Source organism: Vipera berus (assembly GCF_964194415.1).
Source record: "Vipera berus genome assembly, chromosome: 2".
NCBI classification, from domain to species: domain Eukaryota; kingdom Metazoa; phylum Chordata; class Lepidosauria; order Squamata; family Viperidae; genus Vipera; species Vipera berus.
Window position 1 is genome coordinate 206,982,939 of NC_138203.1, and position 25,794 is coordinate 207,008,732.

Here is a 25,794-nt window from a genome sequence, read left to right on the forward strand (position 1 = left end):
AATATGAAGTACAACATCAATAGTGTATTATTTCAGTTTCTGAGTTTCCAATTTAATTCCAGTTTTTTCTTCTTGGCATACCTTCTTTACCAGAGACTCTAATGCCAATCAAAATAAGGAAGGGGAAAGAGGCAGCTTTTTCCTGTCTCTTTCCTCATATAAGTAGATTTCTGTCATAAATATTCATGACCTTGGCTTCTTGTGTTTTTAAAAACACCCCAAAAGAAGTTGGAGCCACAATTCATCTTCTGCAGACTTGTAAGAATGAAAAAAACATTTCAAATGATTTCAGGTTTCAGCATTTATTATAGCTCTGAGGCAATTTCAAATGAACAAAAATACTTTTAGATAAAATCAGATTTGTCCACATTTATAGGGGGGGAAAAATCACATTTTGAAGAATCAGAATGCCTCCTTCGGCACTTTCAAGAAGTGATTTTTTAAAAAATTGTTGTCATTTAGGGTGTTAATTGACGTAATTGCACTATTGCAAATGCACTCTACATGGGGCTGCCCTTGAAGTGTATTGGAAAGCCACAACAGTTGCAGAATGCTGTGGCAGAGGCAATTCTTAGGGCGCCTAAGTTGGCCCATGTTGTACTCCTGTTGCACGAGCTGCACTGACTGCTGGTTTGCTTCCGGGTGCAATTCAAGGTATTGGTTATCACATTTAAAGCACTGCATGTTATGGATTCAGGCTCTCCGAATAATTTTCTCACCCCACTGGGATTGGCTGGCCCCACTTGTGCCAGCAGAACAGACTTCAGCAGCCAAGGAATTTCAGCTGGTGGGGTCTAGGAGAAGAGCCTTTTCAGCCATGGGTCCTGACCCCCTTATCCCTGAGGTGAGATCCTCACACATCCTCCTGACCTTCCACAAAGTCCTAAAGACTTGGCTTTGCCAGTTTGCCTGGGGCCCAACAAGGGGGTCTTATCTGGAGGTGGCTATTAGATTAAAAGACCTCACCTTTCACATGTTCTTTGAATTCTCTTTTCCTCCCCATCTTTTAATGATAAATTATTATTGTTGTTGTTATTTATTGTCTTATCCCTTTGAACGTTTAGTGGTTTTGATGCTTGCAAACCTCACAGAGTGGCTTCTGGATGAAATGGGCAGAACACCAATTTAATAAATAAATAACAAATATGGAAACACAACAGAATAAATAGGATTTTAATTCTCTCTATGGGTGGGTGAGAGTATGTGCTTGAAAGCATGATCTTGAAAAGATTTTTTAGCCAAGTCTCTTAATAGTGAGTAAGTCAATATGGCCAAGGTGAGATTTTCAAAAGCCACTTCTATTTTTCCATTATGCCTAGCTTTGGTTATACAATCTGGACATTATATATATATATATATGTATGTATTTATATCCTTAATAAGACTAAAAATACGAATCCTGGGTGTGTGCATGTTAGAAAGAAAAGAATTGAGCACCAGGATAGAAAAATAAACTGTTTAATATGCAAAACACTTAGCTTTCATCAGCCAAACTGCCGACATTGTCAGAGTAAGAATAGGAGATCCGGGAGTTTGCCTACATAGCCGGCTGCTTTTGCACCCTGCTCATTAAGTGGTTACTGGTCTATTAACTTCAATTGGCCATAGCTGAGACAAGAACAACGCTCACAGGTGTGGGCACATATGGCTAGTCACAACCATATGTTTGATTTTGCCAACACTGAGGCCATAGCCCGAGATAACACCAAGGGCAGCCGGTTGCTCAAGGAGGCCTGGCTATCCGACAAAAACTCCATTAACCGTCATATAGACCTCTTACCTGCTTATCAGACACTCAGGGGATGGGAGGACCGATGCTATGACTTACGATGGGCACAATGAGCCTGCTCTTTGCAGGACCTGAACAATGCTGCTACAGGCAGAACAACAGCGATCCCCAGGAAGGATGAATCTTCAATGTGCCCTGTGTCAGACTCTGGGACATGTCCTGTATTAGATCCCGATTTGGAGGGCATGGTCACAACAATGATCCCCAGGAAGGATGAATCCACAACATGCCTGGCTTTAGGTCTTGAGATGGAGGCTCAGGGTCGACCAAAAAAGAGTAGGGGGTGAGGTACAAAGCAACTGCGGCTGGGTAATCGGCTCCCTGATGTGTATACGCTCACCAGGGGAGCGACCATGAATAAGAAAACAACTTTTGATACTGCAAACACGCTAAGAAATGCAGGACATTTAGAAACACTACGGCCGATTGAAGTTTATAGACCAATGACCCGCTCAATGAGCAGGGTGCAAAAGCAGCCGGCTATATAGGCAAACTCCCAGATCTCCTATTCTTACTCTGATGACGTTGGCAGTTGGGTGAATGAAAACTGGATTCAAGAGTTTTTGGTTAGAGATAAAAATTTAGCGGTGGTCTCACCAAATTGCAGGTTGTTTCTAGGAAATTCCCATTTCTCATTGTAAGGAAGCTGGGTGGGGTCAATAAAGATGTAATTGTTTCCTTCACAGGCTTCAATAATCTTCCAGTGGACTTGATATTTTGGTTTCTGAGAAGAAAAATTATTTAGGAATCATATGTTGTTTCAAAATATTTTGATTTTAGTAAAAGGTAAAGGTAGAGGTTCCCCCGCACATGCGTGCTAGTTGTTTCCGACTCTAGGGGCTGCTGCTCATCTCTGTTTCAAAGCCGAAGGATGTCTCTGTGGTCATGTGGTTGGCATGACTAGACGCCAAAGGCGCACGGAACGCTGTTACCTTCCCACCGTAGTGGTCCCTATTCTTCTACTTGCATTTTTACGTGCTTTCGAACTGCTATGTTGCCAGAAGCTGGGACGAGTAACAGGCGCTCACTCTGATTTTAGATTCCCAGAATAAATATACGGATTCTCCTCGCTTAACAACCAGTTGCTTAATGACCGGTTGATATTATGACAGCCTCCCAAAGGGTGTTTTATGATTTGTAAAGCACTTCCAGCAGCCTAAAATATCATGCTACCTCCCGCAGTCATATGACCACATTTTGGGCACTTAGCAACAAGCTCCCATTTACAACTGTTTGCAGTGTCACATGGTCACATGACTGTGATTTGTGACATTTTTGTGAATTATGGTGACTCACTTTATGACCATTGGGAAAAATGGTCAGAAAATCAAGTCACATGTGACCTGCTTAACAAGTGCCCTGACTTATGACCAAAATTCCAGGGCCAATTGTGGTTGTTAAGCAAGGACCATATGTAAAAGAAATTAAGCCAGTTTTGGTAAAACCTGTTTTGCCGCAAACATGCCATATGTATTTTACTTCTGGTGTTGTACTAATAACTGTCTATATTGTAATCTTAAGGGGTTTGTTTGTTTTAATTGAGTTTCACACAGAATATATTTCTTCCTTTACCCCTTTTGGGGAGGTGGTGAAAAGAAACGTATTGAAAAATTCTGTTTTCTCTTTTCTTCAGCCTACTGGTATATGTGTGCTTTCTAAGTAACATTATTTCTCTGAATTGCAACTCCCATGATCACCCAGCTTCCATATTCATTGGGGATGATGGAGACTGTGGTTCAAAACATATCCAAATGACACCAGTCATTTGAGTTTCAGAGCTTCTTTGGTTTCTTGGGCAATATTTTTCATTAGTTTTCCTTCCATACTTAAATATAAAAGCTTACCTGCTTATATTTATAGATTAAGAAGACGATACACAGAAGAAGAAAACCCATTGCCCCTCCAAAGGCCGCAAAAAGTAGTTTGGGGGTTTCATTTTTATTTTCTGGAAAAACAAAACGCAGAAGGAAGAGAACAATTGCAGGGAGTTCCAACCTCCTCGAGAGTAACAGGAGCAGGTTCTGTGGTCAGTTTGTCAAACTAGGGTAAATATAATCACAACATGACAATAGTATGCACCACAATTTTTCTCTAGCACTCTGAAATATTGCTGAGTTTGCAAAGTAAACTCAGCTGTGAGGCAGTTGATTGGTTTCTGCCACAGCGTGTTGTGCTAACCCAGACTATTGGGGTTAATTGAACAAATCATCATTTGCCAGGATGTATGAATCAAACGACTCTTAAATTTGTCATATACCAGCCTTTCGTGCTTTGTATCTTTATGAATGGTATTGAGTTAATTTATGCTGAAAATTTATCCAGGTATTTTGGACAATAGTTCACAGATTGATGGGGATGATGAGATGTATTTTCCTTTTTTATAGTATTTTTTATTAGTTTAATCAAAATGTAAAATGCAGAAAAATGAAAATAAGGGGAAAATAAGGGAGGAAAAGAGAAGAGAGAAAAGTGTACGACAAGGGAGAAAAGAAAATAATTGACTTCCTACTCCTTTTGGTGCAATAAAATATGTAAATTCAATAAACTTAAACTTAAACTTAAAATAAGGTAGTAAGACGTATTTGTGATGGTGGCAAGATGTATTTTCCAAAACAGTTGAGGAAGGTGGAAATAAATATTCATGCAGCACATAGCTCTTCCCCCAAGTTTTGAAAATACTAGTCCATAATAAAAAGATGAAAAACTAGTCTGGGGAGCAGAAACTAGAGGTGAAAAATGTGCATTTATTGCTAAAAACATCCAATAGTTTTGTTCCAGTAAATTACCAAAAAACAAAGAAAACCCTGAACATAGGAATTGAAATATTAGAAATCCATTCCTTTTGGATTCTTTTTTTTTCCTTTAATTTTTTTTTGTACATTTGAATTTTTGAATAAATCTACTACTCTTGTTTAATTTGCTCAAACCCCCTCAAATTTTTGCAGTAAATGTTCGCTTTAAGTGAATGGAAGAATGATAGATTTTTTTTAAAAAAAAGATGGAGATGAAATCACATAATTAGAATTACATTGAGAAATTACTGAAATGCCTCAGGAAAACTAATTTTTTAATCAAATGAATGTTTTGATTTATCTTACCAGTAACCTTACGAAGGATTGTAAGGATATGGGAGTCATTTCCAGCACTATTAACTGCGAAACAGCAAAAGTTCATACTGTCCTCCATCTCCACCTTAAGGACACTCTTCAATGACACTCTTCCAAAGGGAATTTCACTCATGATCTCTGAACTGGAGTCATTCAAAATCAGGAACCCATATTGACCACATCTGATAGACAAACAAAAATGTCAGAGATATTAGTATGCCAGGTGCATGAGAATTTTATTTGCTGGAATTTCTAGGAATTGATGTATCAAAGGTTTTTCTTACCATTGTGCAAATGATGAGAACAACAGAGGAAAGAGCTAATTTGTCAGAGATACTGTCCAGGTCACGAACCTTTTGGGCACCAAGGACTGGTTTTATGGAAAACAATTTTTCCATGGACCTGGCGGGGGTGGGGGGAGTGATTTTGTGCAGTATATAGATGCTGTATATGCACAGATGAAGCTTTGCTTGCTGGTGCTGCCCAGTTCCTAATGGGCCACAGACTGGTACCGGTCTGCAATCTAGGAATTGGGGACCTCTCGTCTAACACATGGGTTAGGTGCTACCATTCCTGATCTCACTGCCATTGATCTTTATCTTTTTAGATAATTTTTTTTTTGTTTTGTTAAATATTTCTATACCGCCCTTCTCCCGAAGGACTCAGGGCGGTGTACAGGGCAAGAATAAAAAACAAAAAGTTACAAAAATTAAAAAGTAATTAAATACATGCCCATAAAAACAATAAATACATTAATAAAACCCCCAATAAAATGATAATAAAAAACCCCCACCAATCCCACCCTCAGGCCAGGCCGGCTTGTTCGAACAGGTATGTTTTCAGATCGCGGCGAAAGGAGCGAAGATCGGGCGCCGTCCGGAGCTCAACCGGTAACTGGTTCCATAACTCTGGGGCACCCACAGAGAAAGATCTCCCCCTGGGGGCCACCAATCTATATTTTCTGACCGGTGGCACCCTGAGGAGTCCCTCTCTGTGGGAACGCACAGGGCGGAGGGAAGTTGACGCCGGCAGCAGGTGTTCCCTAAGGTACTCCGGCCCCCTGCCATGTAGGGCTTTAAATACCATAACTAGTACCTTGAATCTCACCCGGAAGACAACTGGCAGCCAATGCAGCTCACGGAGCAGAGGTGTGACATGGGAGTATCGGGAGACTCCCAACACAACTCTCGCGGCTGCATTCTGTGCCAGTTGGAGCTTCCGGGTGGTCCTCAAGGGCAGCCCCATGTAGAGAGCGTTGCAGTAGTCTAGTCGAGAGGTCACGAGCGCGTGAGTGACCGTGCATAGATCATCCCGGCTTAGATAGGGCCGCAACTGGTGCACCAGGCGAACCTGGGCGAAAGCCCCCCTAGTCACAGCTCCTATATGGTCTTCCAGGGTGAGCCGTGAATCTAGGAGGACTCCCAAGTTGCGAGCCCTATCTACGGGGGGTAATAATTCGCCCCCCATAGCGAGAGGTGGAATGTCCGAATAAACCCGGGATGAAGGTATGCAAAGCCACTCGGTCTTGTCGGGGTTGAGTTGAAGTCTGTTCCTCCCCATCCAGACCCGAACCGCCTCCAGGCAGCGGGACATCACGGTGAGGGCATCACTGGGGTGGTTTGGGGTCGAAAAGAAAAGCTGGGTATCATCAGCATACTGATGATACCCAACTCCAAAACCACGAATGATCTCACCCAGCGGTTTCATATAGATGTTGAACAGGAGAGGCGAGAGGACCGACCCCTGAGGAACTCCACAAATGAGAGACCTCGCGGTCGACCTCTGCCCTCCTGCCAACACCGACTGCGAGCGTCCCTGGAGATAGGAGGAGAACCACTGCAAAACCGTGCCTCCCACTCCCAATCCCCCGAGACGCCGCAGCAAGTTACCATGGTCGATGGTATCGAAAGCCGCTGAGAGGTCTAATAGGACCAGGACAGAGGAGTGCCCCCTGTCCCGAGCCCTCCAGAGATCATTCACCAGCGCGACCAATGCCGTCTCCGTGCTGTACCCGGGCCTGAAACCCGATTGGTACGGGTCTAGATAATTGCTGCTAATTTGAATTAGCAGCAATTGTCACAAATTCCAAAATTGTGCAATGAACATAACAGCCCAAAAGAAACAACAAATGGATGAGAATCATTCAGAAATAAGAACAATTTGCAAATCAGCAATAGTTTCTTATGGCACTCAACTTCATAAACCCATTTTCCCTATACCCTTTTGTCTGATTGATTGCCTCAACTATAATATAATATAATTGATGGGATGGGGTTGGGTTTTATTAATCTGTTTTAACCTACTTTTTAATGTGTTTTAACTTATTCATGGGCATTTTGTTTAATCGTTTTTAATTTTTGTATCTTGTTTTTTAATATGTACTGCCCTGTTCACCGCCCTGAGTCCTTCGGGAGAAGGGCGGTATACAAATAAAATTAATAATAATAATAATAACAATAATAACAATAATAATAATAATAATAATAATAATAATAATAATAATAATAATAATTTTAATAGTGTAAATTAACTGCTCCAGAAATTGCATTATAGGAAGTTGCATTTTTAAAGAAACCAAAATCAAAACTATCAGCCCAGTGGGGTTCCTTCAATATAGTTATAAAATATAGCAATAGCATTTGGACTTATATGCCATTTCTCTGTGTTTTACAGCTCTCTCTAAACAGTTTACAGAGTCAACATGTTGAGAACTGAGATGAATCAGTTCCATAATTAAAATGGTGGTATATGAAAGCTGCAGTGCTGTTATACCCCTAAGTCACAGCAAGCCTTTTTAAGTAGAAATGTATTGGCTTGTGCTGTGATTCTATTACTTACCCATGAATGTTGGAGGGAAATTTGTACCACTGAATATGTGGAGGAGGATAGCCAGTTACTTCACATTGAAGATCACTGGAATTGTCGGTCAACCTTTTAATTTCTGGTTTAGCTAAAAAGCAAATACAAAGGAACCATTAAAGGCAGCAGACAGTAGCGTATTTTCTTCATTCCAAATCTCATTAGCAGTACTAAAAATGGTAGCACACTGAAAAATGGAAATTGCAGCAAATCAGATTAATACCATGCTCTTTGCAACTTAGCTCCCCATCACCTTTTCTATACAGGGGCATAAAGTCAAATTATTTTTCCATCTGAGTGAATTGACTCAATTATGACTAGGAAAAGTTACTTCTGATAAGAACTCAGGATCACTTCTAGGACAATATCAACAGTCATAAAATATGAATTTTTGGAAGAAGTGTAGCTGGCGTTTGTTTTGCCACAAAAAAGAAGATAATTTCCTTTTGCTTACCTACCCTGAGATCTGATATAGTTAAGAGCAACCATGGATATGTTTGGTTTTAAGGGTAACTGGATTTCCTTTAGAAAGACTTTGGTGTAGCTTTTGAGTTTCCTAGCACTCTAGATTGGAAAATGTCAGCCTTTCCAGAAACACCAGACAGGTAGCATGGCCAGAAGAACTACTTCTACACTACTTGTAAGTTTACTGTACATCTCAAATCTCCCTCTACCCTCCCCCATCTCCTTTACAGCCAAGAAATGAGGGAGGACCCCTTCTGAGCTCCTTGCCCTATCCACATTCTGCTGCTTCTCTTTTATCTCAACACTTATCTATCCACCTCCTTGGCTGCATCTCTGGTTCCCAAGGTCATTCCCACATGTCGTTACAAAAAGTGAGTAGTGCAGAACATACTTTTCACAGAGATGTAAAAATGAATGGATGCATTGGCTTCCCCATTGTCTGCAAAAAATATATATTCGCCACTGTTTCTTTCCCCCATCAAATTCAGCCTGAGCGTATTGATGTGTCTGTCAAAAGAGAGAGCAGATATGCATGTAAAAATGTTAAGAAGCAATTGTAATGCAGTGACAGATGACATATTTTGGGAGTTTTATTTTGTGGTCAGCTAGCTTTCAAAAATACATTGAACAGAAATAGGAAAGAAAAAAAACATCCTTCAAATTATGTCTAAGACAGTTAAAAAAAAACAACCTTCTCATCTGCTACTATTCAATTCAGGGCACACTATATTGAAACTTGCAGCAGCTTCTTCCTGGTTAGATCTAACTGGTAGAGTCAAAGCTGGCTGGAGAAGTAAGTCCTGGGAGTATCTGGCAAGCCAGGGATAACATTTGTAGTTTAAAACCAGTACTTTAATTATTCAAGAAAACCAAATGGCAAACAATGCAGGGACTGCGAAACTGATGTTATGTGCTTCCAGTCTTGAAGCTGAAACTATGCAGGCCACTACATTTTGAACCAGCTGTAGTTTCTAAATATTCTTTAAGGGCACTCTTCTGTATAAGTGGATTGCCTTGGTCAAAATAGATGGTAATGACAGCATGAGTAGCTAAGTCCTCCTAACCCAGATAAGCACACTTGGTGCATCAAACAGAGTTGAGCATAGTAGGGATAGTTTCCATTTGCTTATTCAACAAGAACCTTGAGTTAAAAAGGACCCCCAATTTGCAAACCTGCTTTCTGGTGGGTAGTGTTTGACCATCAAGGAATACCTTTGGTGATGACAGAGGATGGTGACATGGGAGGACTCAGCTTCAGTTTATTCTCTCCCTGACAACTTCCTAGCACCAGGAAAAGAAATAGATAGCATCTCTTCATGGGGCTAGTGATGTACAATTGTGTATTATCACATGAGCATGATACCACAAAATGAACCATAGAATTACCTCTCCCAGGGCTTAACATAGATGCAAAAAAGCAGAGAAGACAAGACTGACCCTTGAAGCATCTCCTAAACTGGGGTAATTTAATGCATTATTGTGATCTGCTCATTCCAGTTCATGCATTAGTGGACCAACTTTAAACAGCAAATCACATGAAATTTGAAGATAAACAGACTCAATGGGTTTTAGATGTCTGAGATTTTTCATAAAGTCATGCATCAGTATGGGGAAGTCCAAATTAAAATTCTTCTTGGACCAGTTAGGGAAATTCCTTGGGTGGGTATATGTGCAAGTTTCTGCCTTTTCTCCAATTCTGCTCTAAAAGGCTCTGGTGTGTCTAACATCTATCTCTGATCTTCTCAGGAAAAGACTCAATAAAACAAAATGCTGGCTTTGCTGAAATTATATGGGGAAACCTCATAGGACAGTCTTCCTCTCCCTGAAAATTAGGACTGGAACCAAAGCTGTGATTTGGGGGAAAAAACAACTCTAAAGGAAAGGAAAATGTCACATAGCCTTTACCTTAGATGACCAAAAATCATACGGCCAATGTTTGTGGACTTTCCTGATGGGTGTAAATGTATCCATCTATACGTTAAAGGTCTAGGATAAGCGTCAATGAGCACTTGAAGGTTCAGGTTCTGATGCATGTTTGTCTCCTGAATTCTGTTCTGTAATGTGGACAAACGCAGATATCCTTTCTCTGAAAAGCAAAGTAGGATGTTAATCTCTAGGGAAGTGAAGGGAGAAAGCTATTTCCTTGAGGAAAATAGCTTTATTCTTAGTAGAGTTGTTCATCACATGGATAATGAGGATAATAACCACCGAGGAGTCCAGCAGAAAAACAGCACATTCCAAAGCAAAAATAAAGTACTTAAAGCTGTTCCTGCCTTTCAGCTACTCAGGAATGACCAATGAGCCTGTTTTGATTGCAGAGGGTCATTTTGAAGGGTAGACCAAACCCATATTCACAAGGAGCAGCCATAATGCTACATGATGCACAAATTGCATGCCCATCGTTCATTACCTGCCACAGCAAATAGTTGCTTTTGTATGCAGAATTTAAAAATCCCACAGGAAGGACTTCATTCAATTCATTGTCTCCATTCTGGTGGCTTTGAAATACATTGGATTATTATTTCCACAATCCCATGTGAATGATTGGGCCACTACAGCTGGAAGGCACCCTGTTCGGGAAAGCTGATTTAAAGAATTCTGATCTGATCTTTAACCCTGAAAGTGATTTACAAAATCCAGTAGACAGACAATTGATGGGCTTATGAAAGAAGCAAACATGAACATGAACTGATGAAAGGACCAGGACACAATACTAATTTCATGTTTCTGGAGTTGGGATGGGAATGTCTAAGCTTTTGATTTCTTTTAGGTGTATCTGGAAGGCAGAAAAATTGGTCATAAATGTATTGGACTTATCCACCGATACTGGACTTTATGGACAAAATTCGATAGGAGCAAAGTAGTTGAATCACCCCAGAAACTTGTCATTCAAAATGCTGGAATGATTAATGGAAATGTGGTATGTGGGAAAACAAAATATCTATGTCCTTAAAACATCCATTTTTGAAAGTATTAGAAATTGTATTCTATCTTGAATTTTAAAAGAGAGTAGAAAGCAATGCTACATTTCATCTGAAAACTTTGTAGTAGTTATACTAATTAATCCAAAGTACCTGGGAATTTTGATATTTTATAGCTGTATATTTTTCCTGAATCATAAAGAAAGATTCTTATATAACATATTGGTATTTTAGAAAATATTAAGAATTTCTGTCTTTATCATGTAACTTCCTTACTGAGAGACTAGGATACTAAATGGTAGACAATCTTTGATAATTCTTCTCATGCATGTTTGATCATTCTTTTCATATACTGTTTGATAATTCTTCTCTGGAAAATGACTGCAGGACTTGGGTTTGGCTAGTTTAAAGAAAAGAGGAAATAGGGGTGACATGATAGCAGTATTCCAGTATTTGAGGGGCTGCCACAAAGAAGATGGGTCAAATTATTCTCCAAAGCATCAGAGGGCAAGACAAGAAATAATGGTTGGAAACTGATCAAAGAGAGAAGCAACCTGGAATTAAGGAGGAACTTCTGCTTGAGCAAGGGGCTGGATTAGAAGACCTCCAAGGTCCCTTCCAGCTCTATTCTATTCTACTCTATTCTGTTCTGTTCTGTTCTATTCTCATGCACTGTGTTTATTCATTTCTGATTGATTTAACTGATTTTCCATATTTCTGTTCATAAAAACCCTGCAGTCAGCTAACACAATATAAAAACTCCACAGAAACAGAATGAAAACTGGAATGGTGTTTTGGATACACAAAACCTATTTTTATTGGTGAGAGGAAGAAGGTTTTCCTTATAATTTCACCTACCTAATACCTGGAGAGTAACCGAAGCATTTACAACTGTTTGTAAAATTTCCCCAACACAAGTATATTTTCCACTGTCTTGTAACTGCACTGCTGGAATGATTAGGGTAAAATCAGTTGCGTATGACTTAGCTAATCCAGTATCGAGTTCTATTGTATTCTTGCTGACCTGTAGTAAGAAAAGGCAGATTTTATTGTGCTGATTTGGAGATAGGAGCTCTTTGTCCCCATTATTTTCAATTAAACCTGTTCCAGACTGTAGGGCTTTTCCTTGAATAGGGCTGAGAAACCACTGGTCCTCCACTTATATTTTGTTAACCCCAATTGTTTATGTTAATTAGTGCTTCAGATATATTTCATATTATGCTAGTTCCTAAACAACAGGCTACGAAATAATGGTTTCACATCTGTATTAGTTAAATATAAAAATATACTTAAGTATAAATTGTTTTACAAGCTAATTAAAGTATGTAGAAAGCAAGATTCAAGACACAAAGAAATTGTTAAAAAAACAACCTGGATTAAATGATTAGGATGCTAAAGCAAATCAATCTGGAGATCTGCAAGTTTAATGTACAACATACAGTTGAAGCAGCTTTCTTCAATTTGATTGCCTCAAGACTACAACTCCCATCACCTGAGCCAGCCAATAACCTCATGATGCCTGGACCTAGCCATGATGTTGCCAAAATGATGACACATGTGTCATTTTGCAAACTCTGCCATTTTCTAGTTGTTGTCACAATATTGCACCCAAATATCTAAGGGGCAGAGTTTTCATTGTGACATTGCAGCACATATTAGATCTTCAGATACTCATGAATGACTTGCTGGTTAGGGATGGTAGACATTGTCGTTCAACAGCTCTGGAAGACAGGTCTAAGTCCTTGCATGAACGGGCTTAAATAAGCCACAAGAATCTCTGAGGTCATGCAAGACAGTCAACACAAGCTAAGGCTCACATTAAAAACCCTTAGAAATGGCTTACGTTTGCAGTAGGGGGATAGATCCATTTGGCATCATATGCAGAAGAGTGATATTGTACAATGCAGGAAATGTTGAAAGGTTCTCCTTGTATCCGCACTTGGTCCATTTTTGCTTCAATAGTAACTGTTAAAGGCTGAAGGTTGTCTGAAAAAGTCAGAAAAGCCTGTTAAATACACACTGAGCTAGAAAGGCTTGTCAGTAAAAGAAACCTAATGTCTTCATCTTTTTTACACTTCCCTTTGCTATTTCTGCCTAATGACATTGCATTGTGTTAAGCTTCTGTTTTAAGCTTTTCAGCATCTTTTCCAGCAACCTTTTGACACAATGGATTGAGAAGTTATCCCAGTTTTTCGTTTGTGTGTTCCCATTTCAACCTAAATTATTTCAAGCCAGTTTGGCAATGACAGTAAAGGACAACCAATGTACTGAAGCAGCTATTCATTGCCCTGCCAATATGGACAATTGTTCTTTGTTGATTGATATTGATCCAGCATTGCACAGCAGAATGAATAGATAAAATTTGGAATCAACCTCTCCATGTTGAAAAAACGAACAACATGCACTGGAGCACTTTTTCTAATTGCTGCCAGAACACCTGTCCCAAAAGGCTTGTAAACACATGTTCAAGTAGTTACAAAAGAGCAGTTTCAACCTACCATAAATAGAAAGGGTAATTCTGGGCGAAATCACCCACTCTCCTTGAACCTGGGCTTTACACTCATAGGACCCTTTATCACTCAGCTCTACTTTGTGAATCCATATTCCTTCCTTAGGTCTGAATGAGACTTCTGAATCCACTGGAGAATACTCTTTAAGGAGGGTCATGTTGCCTGTGAATGTTGGGTCGGCAATCAGGCATGGAAGCAAGGCATCCCTGCCCTTTTCCACAGAATAATATGCATTCTGAAGGCCACACCACACAGAGTCAGGATCTGTAGAAGAAATACGTTATGAATCCATATGGTAGCTTGGCATGCCTAGAAAAACAGCTGGAAGCAATCTAAAATAAGGTTGTCTGCCGCTGACTTGGTGGTGAGAGCAAAATCTCTGAGCTCAGGTATTCTCTGTCAGTAGAGGCCTCTGGTATGCCTCTCTCTCTCTCTCTCACTGTGTGTGTGTGTGTAGGGGGGTGTATCAGATATATCTTTGTTTATGAAATACATCTTTTGCCTCAACCCAGCATACACTCTAGACAATGTACAGATATTAATTATAATAGAAGTAATAACAGGATCCACTCTGGGCCAGTCACCGGGACCAGAGGTTTAGCCTTCTGAGGTTATGGACTCTTGCTGGAGCTCATTCTCAGGGAACTCATCTCTCACGTTCTGGTGATCCAGATTGGATCCTGCAACATTATCCTGGGATAAGTATAATTGCCTTCATTCACAAAAATAATAACAATGCACACTGTATAGTACCTAATCGATATCAAGTAGCTTGGTGTTGACTCCACTAATATCTGTAAAGTCAGTCTTGCCTCAGGAGGGCAGGTCGTTCCTCTCATTGTGCCTCATGGTAGGAAAGGATCTTCAGCAGGTCTCTGTCTCCCTCACTGAATAAATAGGCCCTAAATTGGTCCCAGGCTCCAAGACTTACAGGGCTTTATATGTGATAACTAGCACCTTCAACCATGCTCAGAAATGCACAGGTAACAGCTTCAAAGCAGTAGTGCAATGTAGCAGTAATGCATTTTGAAGCAGCTCACGTTTCTGTGTGGTCTTCAAGGGCAAATATTTTGGCCGTGCCCACCATTTGCTCACCCAGCAGAAGCTGTGAATACAGACTCATTTATTATACGCCATCAAGTCAGTTTTGACTCTTAAAAATACATCAGTGCTGTATATTTTCCCAAGGATGATTTGCTTGGCAACCTCATCCTTCAGATATTCCAGTTGTGAATCAAAAAAAGACTCCCAAATGGCAGGTACATATATTCTCCTAGGGACACAATCTGGCCAAGAGTTGATAATCTCCTAGGATTGTAGTCATCTGAATTAACAACTGGCTCTTTTTGCTTGAAGAGATTCCATTCTATGAGTCATCCAAATGAGCTAATTTCTCATGGTGGAACTGGACAAATTTGCAGCAGGGTTTCCCCATGATTGCTTTGTTTCAAATGTGAAAAAATATTGGTATAGTTAAGCCTTACTGAAAAAATTACTCAAAAAGGGGGTCAGCTTCTAATCCTGCTGGCCTAAGTTTTTCATGCTTCACCAATTGTCTTTGCCCCCTGATGGAGGAAGACGCTAATATATCCACAGCAGGCTTAACACTCCACACTTTACAACCCCCTCCATCCTCTGTTAAAACACTGACAGCTGACAATGGAGGTATGGGGAACATAATCCATCTACTCCCCTAATTCTCAGTCACTGTTTACTTATGCATGTGCAATGATTTATTTTCAAAGAATATGACAGATAATAAGGAGAAATCTGGTTACCTGTCACAGCCAGATATATAGTTCTAATCCCCTCTTCTGGCTTGTTGATATAAGCACACTGGTAGCTTCCCATGTGGCTGCAACTAGCATTTGGCAAGTAGAGGGTGCCATTGTCGTACACGATCACGGTGGACCCATTCTGGATACCGATCCACTCAACAGGGAAATTCCCTGAGCAAAATAATTTGACTGAGTCTTCTAGCTCCACACTCAGAATATCAAGATTAGGGTAGATGGTGGGAGAAGCTAGGCCTAAAATGAGGAAAAAGAATATTATTTTTTGTTATCTTCCAATTCTTCATTCTGAGAAACATTTTTTTAAAAAGTGAGTCAGGATGGCTGGAATGCTGTTGCTTTGTACTCACATAGAGACACACACACACACAATTTGGCTGCCCTTCTCACAATAGTGATTCTGGGTAGCAAACAAAGATTAAAAAAAAGTTAAAAACAACACACCATAATTCCCTAGGTAAATCATCTAATCCTGAAATGACATTAACAACCAAGCTTGTAAAGATCTGGGTAAAGCCAGATCTTCAGAGTCTTACAAAAGGCTAAAAGGATCAGGGCTGTCTGAATCTCTGGGCCACAAGACTTCACTTCTGCACTTTACATCAACTCACTATCCTTCGTAAGTTCTCTCATAGCAGTTCTGGTTTGAAATTAAAGACAGAGGGAATCACAAAATAACATTGTCTGCTCATGGTTGCTGGGCCCCAGCTGGCCTTAATCTTTTACCAAAGAAAGCCATGGTTATTTTTGGTATTCTTCCAGTGGATGGACCCACAATCTCATGCCTTTTGGTCACAGTTACATAACCAACCATGATATCCTATTCAGTTCTACAGTCCAGTTTCTCTCTTCCTTTTCTTAATCCCACAATGAAAAATCAACTGTATGTCCTTTTTTGCCATGCATAACTAACACTCAGTAAACTGGAGAGAATTCAGTGGGTGCAAAGCAAGTGTCACTTCATCATTCAGAGTGCATTTTATTCAAAGTAGTCCTCGACCTACAACTACAATTGGGACCAGAACTTCCATGGCTACGCAAGTCAGTTGCTAATTGAGTCAAACCCAATTTTACAACCGTTTTTTGCCATGGTTATTAAGTGAATCACTGCAGTTGCTAAGTAAATCACACAAGGTCATTAAGCAAAGTCAGCTACTCCCTTTGAGTTTGCTAGTTGAAGCTGGCTGATAAGGTTGCAAATGACAATCAGCAATAGCAATAGCTCTCTCTCCATAGCGCTACCTCACTCTCTGAGCAGTTTACCAATGTCACACATATTGCCCCCAACAATCTGGATCCTCATTTTACCGACCTGGGAAGGATGGAAGGCTGAGTCAAGCTTGACTGGCCAGGATCGAACTCCTGGCAGTGGGCAGAGTTAGCCTTCAATACTGCATTCTAACCACTGCACCACTAGGGCTACTGGTGAATCACTGAAGTTGTCATATAAACCACACAAGGTCATTCAGTGAATCCAACTTCCTCCTTTGAGTTTGCTTGTCGAAGCTGGCTGACAAGGTTGCAAATGACAACCATGTAACCACGAAAAGCTGCAACTGTAGTAAATACACGCCGTCACCAAGCAGCTGACTTCTGATCATGTTACCATAGGGATGAGGTGAAATTCATAAGTGTGAGGACCAGTTGTCACTTTTCGGTGCCACTGTAACGTCAAACGGTCACTACGTAAATGGTTGTAAGTCGAGGACCTGTACAGCCTCTGCAGTGTCTAGCCTCCACTTTTGTTCTTCTTTTTCATCTGCCCTTTTCATCCAAGAGATCAACAAAGAAATCTTTATTTTTGAATGTTGGAGGAATTTTCTCCTGGCCAGTCAAACTGAGTTCAGAAAAGCCTTATCTTTAGGGGTTCTGGCAATCACCCTTCTTTGAGGTACCCCCTTCTTTTTCCTAGAACACAATGTTTCTCTCCCTTTGGGGTGAAACTCACCTTCGTCTCCAGCCTTTTCCTGCCACTTGGGCCATTTCCCTTTCCAGTAAGAGAAGATCCCTCTCTGTTCCCCCATTGACCTCTCTGGAGCCCTGGCCAGCCAGCTGGTCTCTTTGGAGACAGAATGCTCTCAGATATAATTTGCTTTTGCAGTTTTACAGTGAAACAGAGGGTTTTCTTTGCTGGGATAATTTTTTTGGTGTGTTCCCATTTGGGATTTCTGCTCATATATTTTGGATATATCTGGTCCAAATTCAGGCTTTTTTGAACAGTTGTGTTCGTTTCATGAAGGCAGAGACATCAGAAAGGAAACAACTAAGTTTGAAATAACTTCATTACTTTCAGCAGCCTTCTTAAATTGCGAATTTTGCTCTGGTGGTCTGAGTGGTGTCTCTGTGTTAGCCTACATTCTTAAAGAGAACATTGTTTCAGACATATAGATGGAGCCTATGGTTCTGAATGGATTTTTTTTTTTAAAAAAAATCTTTCACATTTCTCATACGTGTGCAGACTTTCTCTGTTTGGGCTTCCTAAACGCTCCCTGTGTCCAGAGAATCTTTGTATTTCAATAACTTGGCAAAGCTCAAAAATTTCTGAAAAAGGGCTTTATGTTCCTAATCTTTCAAAGATAAAAAGTGTCTGGTGCACATAATTTTGTGCACAGGTATCTTGGCTGCTTGAAGTTGTTGGCCAAATGTATATAGAGATAATCCATAAAAAAGAAATACAAGTCCTAATTGCCTACTTTATTTCTCTACATTTATTGGCAGCTAGATTAAGCTCATGAATACGCATGAAATAAACATATTTGTTTTGAAAGAATATTTTAGAAGTAAACAGAACACTCCAATGCAAAATTAAGAAAGAGCAAGAAAGAAACAGGAAGTTCCCTTTATTTCTCAAGCACAGAGACTCCTTTACAGATTTACAGGCCAGTGAGAAACAGACGCAGGGACAGTCTGTGAAGACCCTCCCCCTTATCTAAGTCTTGCCATTTGCCCTGGTGTTCAAAATAGGGACAAAGAGATGATGCACATGCTAATTTGGGCAGGCAAAGGGTGAGAGACTTATAACTGATGGCTATACCGGCCCTTTCCCTTTGTAGGTCTGGCTATCCCTACTACCCAGGACTAGGGGACTAGACGACAACTCTAGGATAACCCTGGTCAAAAGCTGAACAGATTTCACTTGCTTGATAGTGAGAGATGGATCAGTGGGGAATCAAGAAAAAAAATAGTTCTTAATATTATGGTGGTGGTGGTGATGATGATGATGAAGATGCCATGGTGACACAGTGGTTAGAATGCAGTATTTCAGGCAAACTCTGCTCACAGTCACAAGTTTGATCCTGAGCGGCTCAAGGTTGACTCAGCCTTCTGTCCTTCCAAGATTGGTAAAATGAGGACCCAGATTGTTGGGGGTAAACCCTCAGAGAGTGCTGCAAAGCAGTCCCCTCCCCTCAACCTTTCTGGCTCCAGAGACCTGTCTTCCATGTTCTGGGGGGTGGGCTGGACAGGGGAATTCTGCAAGTTGAAATCCACGTATCTTATAGTGGCCAAGTTTGAAAAACATTGTCTTAAGGAACAATGTCCCATGAAAAGATAAAGAAAGGAAAATTGGAATTATGTATGGAGCATTAAGAAGGAAACAAAATATCAGATTCCAAAAGATCAACGACAGCCTTTAATGACTTTCACGGAGGAAACAAAAGAAAAAAAAAGGCTTCAAGTTTTAGAAGAGCCATAAGACTATTCTCTCCTCCAACCTTCTTTTTTTTTTTTGCAACATCAGTGATTTCTTTTGACTGCCACATATATTTATAAGGGAAAGATGGGGAAGTGAGAAATATTTCTGTGAGTCAGATCTGCTGAGGAAGGCATCAGAGAAGACAAACTTTATAGTCCCTTTCAGCAACAGAGGAAACACATTGAGACTGGTGGTCTCTGTCCCTCTTCTGTGGTTGTCTTCCCTGCCTCATCCTCCCCTCCCCACTTTAGCTCTTCAGTTTTGCTGTTCTTTCACTTCTGCTTTTTAGTATTTGACTGGGGGAGCAAGTGGGGTGGGATGGCAGCCCCCTGAAGTGAATTCTGCTAATACTTCAGGGAGGACTCCCCTTAGATTTCAGCTCTTAGTTTGTGATGTTTCCTTTTTATGTTTTTATAACCTTTTTTAAACAGTTGGAACTTTTTGTTATTTATGTGTGTATACACACACACACACACACACACACACACACACACACACACACACATATATATATATATATATATATATATATATATATATATATATATATATATATATATATATATATATATATATATATATATATATATATATATATATATATATATATATATATACATATATACATATGATTAAGCCTAAGCATCGACCAATGTGTAAGCTCTGATTCACATAGTGTCAAAGAGGACATCAAAATTCCCTAGTTTAAGTTCTGCAAAAAAAAAAAAACCTTCTCAGAGTGTCATGGCTGCTATCCATGGCTGCTGTTCTCGCTTAAAGGTTGAACCAATCCCAGTGAACTCAATGGATTGAGATGAAACTGTGCAGCTAGCTGGCCTATTGATTGAGCTTGCTGAAATATGCTGATGGATTAATAAAGATTAATATGCTGATGGATTAATAAAGAAATACTTTGGTGTTTCTGAAACAGGATGTAGACTTGGGTGAGGCAGCTTTTGGAGCAGTGATAACTAGAACACAATCATGCCCCCTGTCTTGGAGAAAACATATATTAATGTGAATGTTACAACTCCTTTATCTGTTTGTGTCTTGCTAGAACCAGACCAATGTTAACTGTACTATTTGATGACCTATAAAATGAAAAGAAAATTAAATAAAAAATACCCTTTCTGATAGTTCTAGGTAGAGCGAAAATGTCCAGTTTTGGTTACCCTGATGTAAAAAAGATGTTGAGACTCTAGAAAGAGTGCAGAGAAGAGCAACAAAGATGATTAGGGGACTGGAGGCTAAAACATATGATGAATGGTTGCTGGAATGTCTAGTCTAACAAAGAGAAGGACTAGGGCTGATGTGATAGCAGTCTTCCAATATCTAAGAGGCTGCCAATATAGAAGAGGGGGTCAACCTGTTTTCTAAAGTACCTGAAGGTAGGACCAAAAGTAACAGATGGAAACTAATCAAGGAAAAAACCAACCTAGAACTAAGGATAAATTTCCTGATAGTTAGAATAATTAATCAATGGAACAACTTGCCTCCAGAAGTTGTGGGTGCTCCAACACTGGAGATTTTAAAGAAGAGATTGGACAACCATTTGTTTGAAATGGTACAGGGTTTTCTGCTTGAGCAGGGGGTTGGACTAGAAGACCTCCAAGATCCCTTCCCAACTCTGTTATTCTACTATTCTGCTTTATATGGCTAACTGATTATGCTTGGTTGGTATCTGAGTTGGAATATTAATTAAATGTGTTTATTTATTTATTTATTTATTGATGGGATTTATATCCCGCCCTATCTCCCGAAGGACTCAGGGCGGCTAACAACAAAACATATAATAAGTACAGAAATCAAGATAAAAATGAAATTGAGAACATCAGTGCAGTAAATTAAAATTAGAGAATTTAAAAAATGAATTAAAAATACTAAATATAAATTAATTAAAATGCCTGTCAGTCTAGGTCAGCCTGGTGGAACAGGTGTGTTTTGAGGCCGCGGCGAAAGGATTGGAGGTTTTGGGCCATCCGAAGCTCAGGGGGGAGCTGATTCCATAGGGTTGGCGCTCCCACAGAGAAGGCCCTCCCCCTGGGGGTCGCCAGCCGACATTGCCTAGCTGACGGTACCCTGAGGAGGCCTTCTCTGTGTGAGCGTACTGGACGATGGGAATTTGTTCCCGGCAGCAGATGGTTCTGCAAGTATCCCGGACCTAAGCCATGTAGGGCTTTAAAGGTAAGTACCAGCACCTTAAATCTCACCCGGAGGGCAACTGGTAGCCAATGCAGCTCACGCAGGAGGGGTGTAATATGGGAGTATCGGGGAGCTCCCATCACAACCCGTTTGCAAGTAACACTTCTCTGTTTTCAGCTTTTGTTTGCTCTTCAGCCTGCTGAAAGCAACATAGAATCATAGCATTGGAAGGGATCTTGGAGGTGTAATCCAACTGCCTCCCCAGTGCAAGAATTCTCCTACTGCCCTGGACATATGGCTGCCCAGTCTTTTCTTAAAAACTTCCAGTGATGGAACAGTAAAAAAATTCTTACCTTTGGATGCTCTGCAGAATAAATCAACATCCTCTGCCCTGTGACATCTTTTAATGGTTTGGAGGTCAAGAACCAATGGGTCGAAGCTTTATTGTGAGACTTGAAATAATTTCCTGAGCTACTAAGGTATTGAACACCCTGCTTCTTGAAGCTATGGATGTTCCAATTGACATGTGCCTGCAATTTTCAGTCACCAATTGAGAGAGGCTTCCAGAAAGAGGTGGCTTAGGGGGGAAGAACAATACTGTTCAGCACCCAATTTTCCTCCCATTATCAGTTATTTATCAGATTATTTCACAGAACGGCTTCCTAGAACACTGGAAAATTTCCCTTTGGAAACCAATTTGATCCAATAGGCATCTGGGGTGGACCATCTGAATATGGTTCTGCAGAAATCACAAGTGACTAACAATTGCAACTTGATCAAGGCATGATCTGACCATGGCAATGGAGTGCTAGAAATCCCCTTCATTTCCACATCATCTAACATCTTCTTTGAGACAAAAACAAGGTCCAATAAATGAACATCTACACATGTTGGGTTCAAGATTACTTGAGATACATCTATGATCGTTACGGAGTACCTAAATTCCTGATCCAGGATCCCTAGATCCCAGAATCTTCAACACCAAAAATTGTGGGTTCTCTGTTAATATCTCAGAGATCAATTCCCTGGGCTTCCAAGTTTGACTTAATTTGGAATTATCTTAGTTGTCTTAATGGCATTGTTTTGCTTTGGAATTATCTTAGTTGTCTCAATGGAACTGTCTTAATTTGGAAATATATACCAGTATTTGATGGTGACCACATTAACAATCAGCTTTGTTTTATTTCCATGATATAATCACAGAGCCAATTCTGATATATCTCTATGACAACTGCATATTAATTTTTTGGTTTTTATATTCATTGGGATCAGTGTGACAAGAAATGAAAAGCAGAACACTGATGATGCTCAGGAGAAGGATACCAGAATATTTTGCATAATTTAAAGTTATTTTATCCCAGATTAAAACAACAAATACTTGGTAGAGTTCTAATCAAATCGTTAAAAATAATCTATTCAGACAAGAATTTAAACATAGATCATACTTATTCATATAAACTGATACATGATTAACAAGGCATCATTCTCAAATTTCCATATTTCAATAATAAAATATTAAAAATAATTAAAACTAATAATTATTAAAGAATAATCACCATACTTGCTAACTGTAAAAAAATAGTAAGAAAAAGTAATTGTATAGTAATTGATATTGAAGTATGACTTTATGAAACCAAAACTAATATAGATTGTTGACCCTAAATTTATAAATTAATCGTGGCACAAAACATTTAGTATTACTCAGTGTTTAATAACCCAGGAGCATCTTTATGTGAGCAAGTTGAAAGAAGTGCAAAGGCCAATGCATTATATAACATTTTAGAACAAGTAATAATCAGAACCCTAAATGGTACCTAGACATTCAGCTATTTCAAGTCTTATTTCTTTGCATATTTATTTTGCCAAGGAACACTTAATTCATTTTGTACAGAAGATTCCATGGATTGTTCAAAAAGACCTACTGGTCATCTTGGTAAACTGAAATGGAACAGAACAGTTCACAATGGCTGATTTTATCATCTATAAGAATCATTTATTTTGGTAAATTTGTTCTCAATTTCTTAAGCTTCCAAAGAATTCTTGAGTTTTCAGTCCAGTCCGGAACAAACTGAATTTAGGTTGACTCTTTGATAAAGAGTTGAACAATCTAGATAAAGATTAATTTTGAAATCTACCAAATATTTGGATCAGGAATGAGACCTAGAACACAACAGATTAATGTGTAGGGCTATCATGTATAGTAGATAAAGCAGAGCAGAGATCAAGAACAGATAAAAAAATCAGGTCATATTTGCTATAATTGGAAAGGGTTATTAACGGATTAACGGCAACATCATCAGCGAAGAGGAAATCCCGTAGGCATTTCAGCTGGACTTTAGACTTTGCTCTCAATCTAGAGAGATTAAAGAGTTTTCTGTCTGATCTGCTCCGGAGATAAATACCCTCTCTTGCAGTTCCAAAAGCATGTTTCTGCATGACAGCAAAAAAGATCCCGAATAAAGTTGGTGCGAGGACACAGCCCTGCTTCACTCCACTTCGAATGTCAAAGGAATCTGATGTTAAGCCATCAAAAACTACAGTGCCCTTCATTTCTTTATGAAAGGACCTGATGATGTTGAGGAGCTGAGGTGGACATCCAATCTTGGGGATAATTTTATAAAGGCCGTCGCTACTAACCAAGTCAAAAGCCTTCATAAAATCTATGAAGGCTACGAAAAGTGACTGTCTTTGTTCCCTGCATTTCTCCTGCAACTGTCTAAGTGGCCACCACATTTTCCAGACTTACAAAGAGAGTATGGTTTAATAAGAAGCTGACAGAACATACAAAGATCCAGGTCTATAGAGCCTGCGTCCTGAGCACATTCTTGTACTGCAGTGAGACTTCGACCCTTTATGCACGGCAGGAGAGAAAGTTAAACACCTTTCATATGTGCTGTCTCCAACGTATTCTTGACATCACCTGGCATGACAAAGTTCCAAATAGCGCAATCCTGGAATGTGCTGGAATTTCTAGCATGTATACACTATTGAAACAGCGATGTCTACGCTGGCTTGGGCATGTCGTGAGAATTGCTGATGGTTGGATTCCGAAAGATCTCCTGTATGGAGAATTAGTGCAGGAAAAGTGCCCCAGAGGGAGACCAGAGTTGCGATATAAGGATATCTGCAAGAGGGATCTAAAGGCCTTGGGAATTGACATTAACAGCTGGGAAACCTTGACCTCTGATCGTTCAGCCTGGAGGCTAAAGACACACCATAGCCTTCTCCAATTCGAAGAGACACTTGTGCAGCAGGCTGAGGCAAAGAGGCAGTCCCAGAACCAGCGAAATCTGGGGGCTGCACATGGGACAGATTGTGTTTGCCCTCAGTGTGCAACTCTTGAATTGGCCTTTTTAGCCGCACCAGATGCTCCTTTAGGACCTCTTTCCAGAGCACGATATCATAGTCTCTCGAGACTGAAGGATCCCAATGGTATTAATGGATTAAGAACATGTTTGGACAGCAATAGGGTAATAAGTAAATAAGCTTTCAGATTTAAAGAAAATCTAATAAAACATGATTTTAAAAGACGCCAAAGGCGCACGGAACGCTGTTACCTTTCCACTGTAGTGGTCCCTATTTTTCTACTTGCATTTTTACGTGCTTTCGAACTGCTAGGTGGGCAGAAGCTGGGACGAGTAACAGGCACTCACTCTGTTACGCGGCACTCGGGATTCGACCCGCCAAACTGCCCACCTTCCGATCGACAAGTTCAGCGTCCTAACCCACTGAGCCACCGCGTCCCCGGGTTAGGGTAATAAGTAAATAAGCTTTCAGATTTAAAGAAAATCTAATAAAACATGATTTTAAAAGAGTTATAGCAGAAGGGAACACTGACATTTAAGTTAATGAGTATTAGTGTAACATATAGAACCACTTCATGTAGACACAGAAATTTGGTATAGGGGAGGATATTTGATTTAACAAATATCAGATAACAAATCTGAAGTCAAATATGAACAGGTTTGTGTTTGTATTTGGGGGTGTGTATACATTTATGTGTAATCTTTTATCAGCACTGAAGTTGCTTACTATGAAATATCAGATTCTTATAAGTGGAGGAATAGGTTGCAGACTTTTCCCATCCATCCATCAATTCAGTTTGTGTAATCTTTCTGAAGTAAGGCTTACTAGAAAACTATTCTTGATTCAGAGATCAGGATTATAGAGGTGCACACACTAACGTTTTGGTGACAATCCCTCTAGCAAATTCAGTAGCAGTTGTAGACTGGTAAGAATTTTTGCCTCCGGGGCTTGAGGGAAGGCTTCCTACTGGCTTTTTATTCCTGCTCAAATCAACTGTATGGCAACAGGAGATTGCTACAAAGCAGTATCATTTCATCATGTCCAAAAATGTTGTGGAGTTAGTTTATGACGGTGAAGTAAGATGGGAAGATCTCCTGCCAGCATGTACATTGATATGGGATCAACATATCCTTTTCCATCCTTCAGCTTTCCCCATCCATCTGTCCATCAAATCTATTCTCATCATTGTTTTATCAATAGCAGTATCC

At 39.9% G+C, this 25,794-nt stretch overlaps 1 protein-coding gene across 2 annotated transcripts in view; it reads right to left on the minus strand.

Annotated features, from left to right (window-relative positions):
• CSF1R (colony stimulating factor 1 receptor) overlaps positions 1-25,794 on the minus strand; it is a 42,846-nt gene that overhangs the window by 13,369 nt on the left and 3,683 nt on the right. For both annotated transcript variants that reach the window (XR_014025488.1, XM_081320435.1), the window contains exons 2-11: positions 15,430-15,681; positions 13,640-13,915; positions 12,985-13,127; positions 12,000-12,165; positions 10,126-10,306; positions 8,612-8,727; positions 7,735-7,846; positions 4,888-5,078; positions 3,634-3,734; positions 2,387-2,513 (exon numbers count right to left, since the gene is read on the minus strand). Coding sequence is in view for 1 of the 2 variants with exons in the window: in XM_081320435.1 (XP_081176561.1) it covers positions 2,387-2,513; positions 3,634-3,734; positions 4,888-5,078; positions 7,735-7,846; positions 8,612-8,727; positions 10,126-10,306; positions 12,000-12,165; positions 12,985-13,127; positions 13,640-13,915; positions 15,430-15,681 (1,665 nt within the window). In the remaining variant the exon portion in view is untranslated. The remainder of the gene's footprint in view (positions 1-2,386; positions 2,514-3,633; positions 3,735-4,887; positions 5,079-7,734; positions 7,847-8,611; positions 8,728-10,125; positions 10,307-11,999; positions 12,166-12,984; positions 13,128-13,639; positions 13,916-15,429; positions 15,682-25,794) is intronic.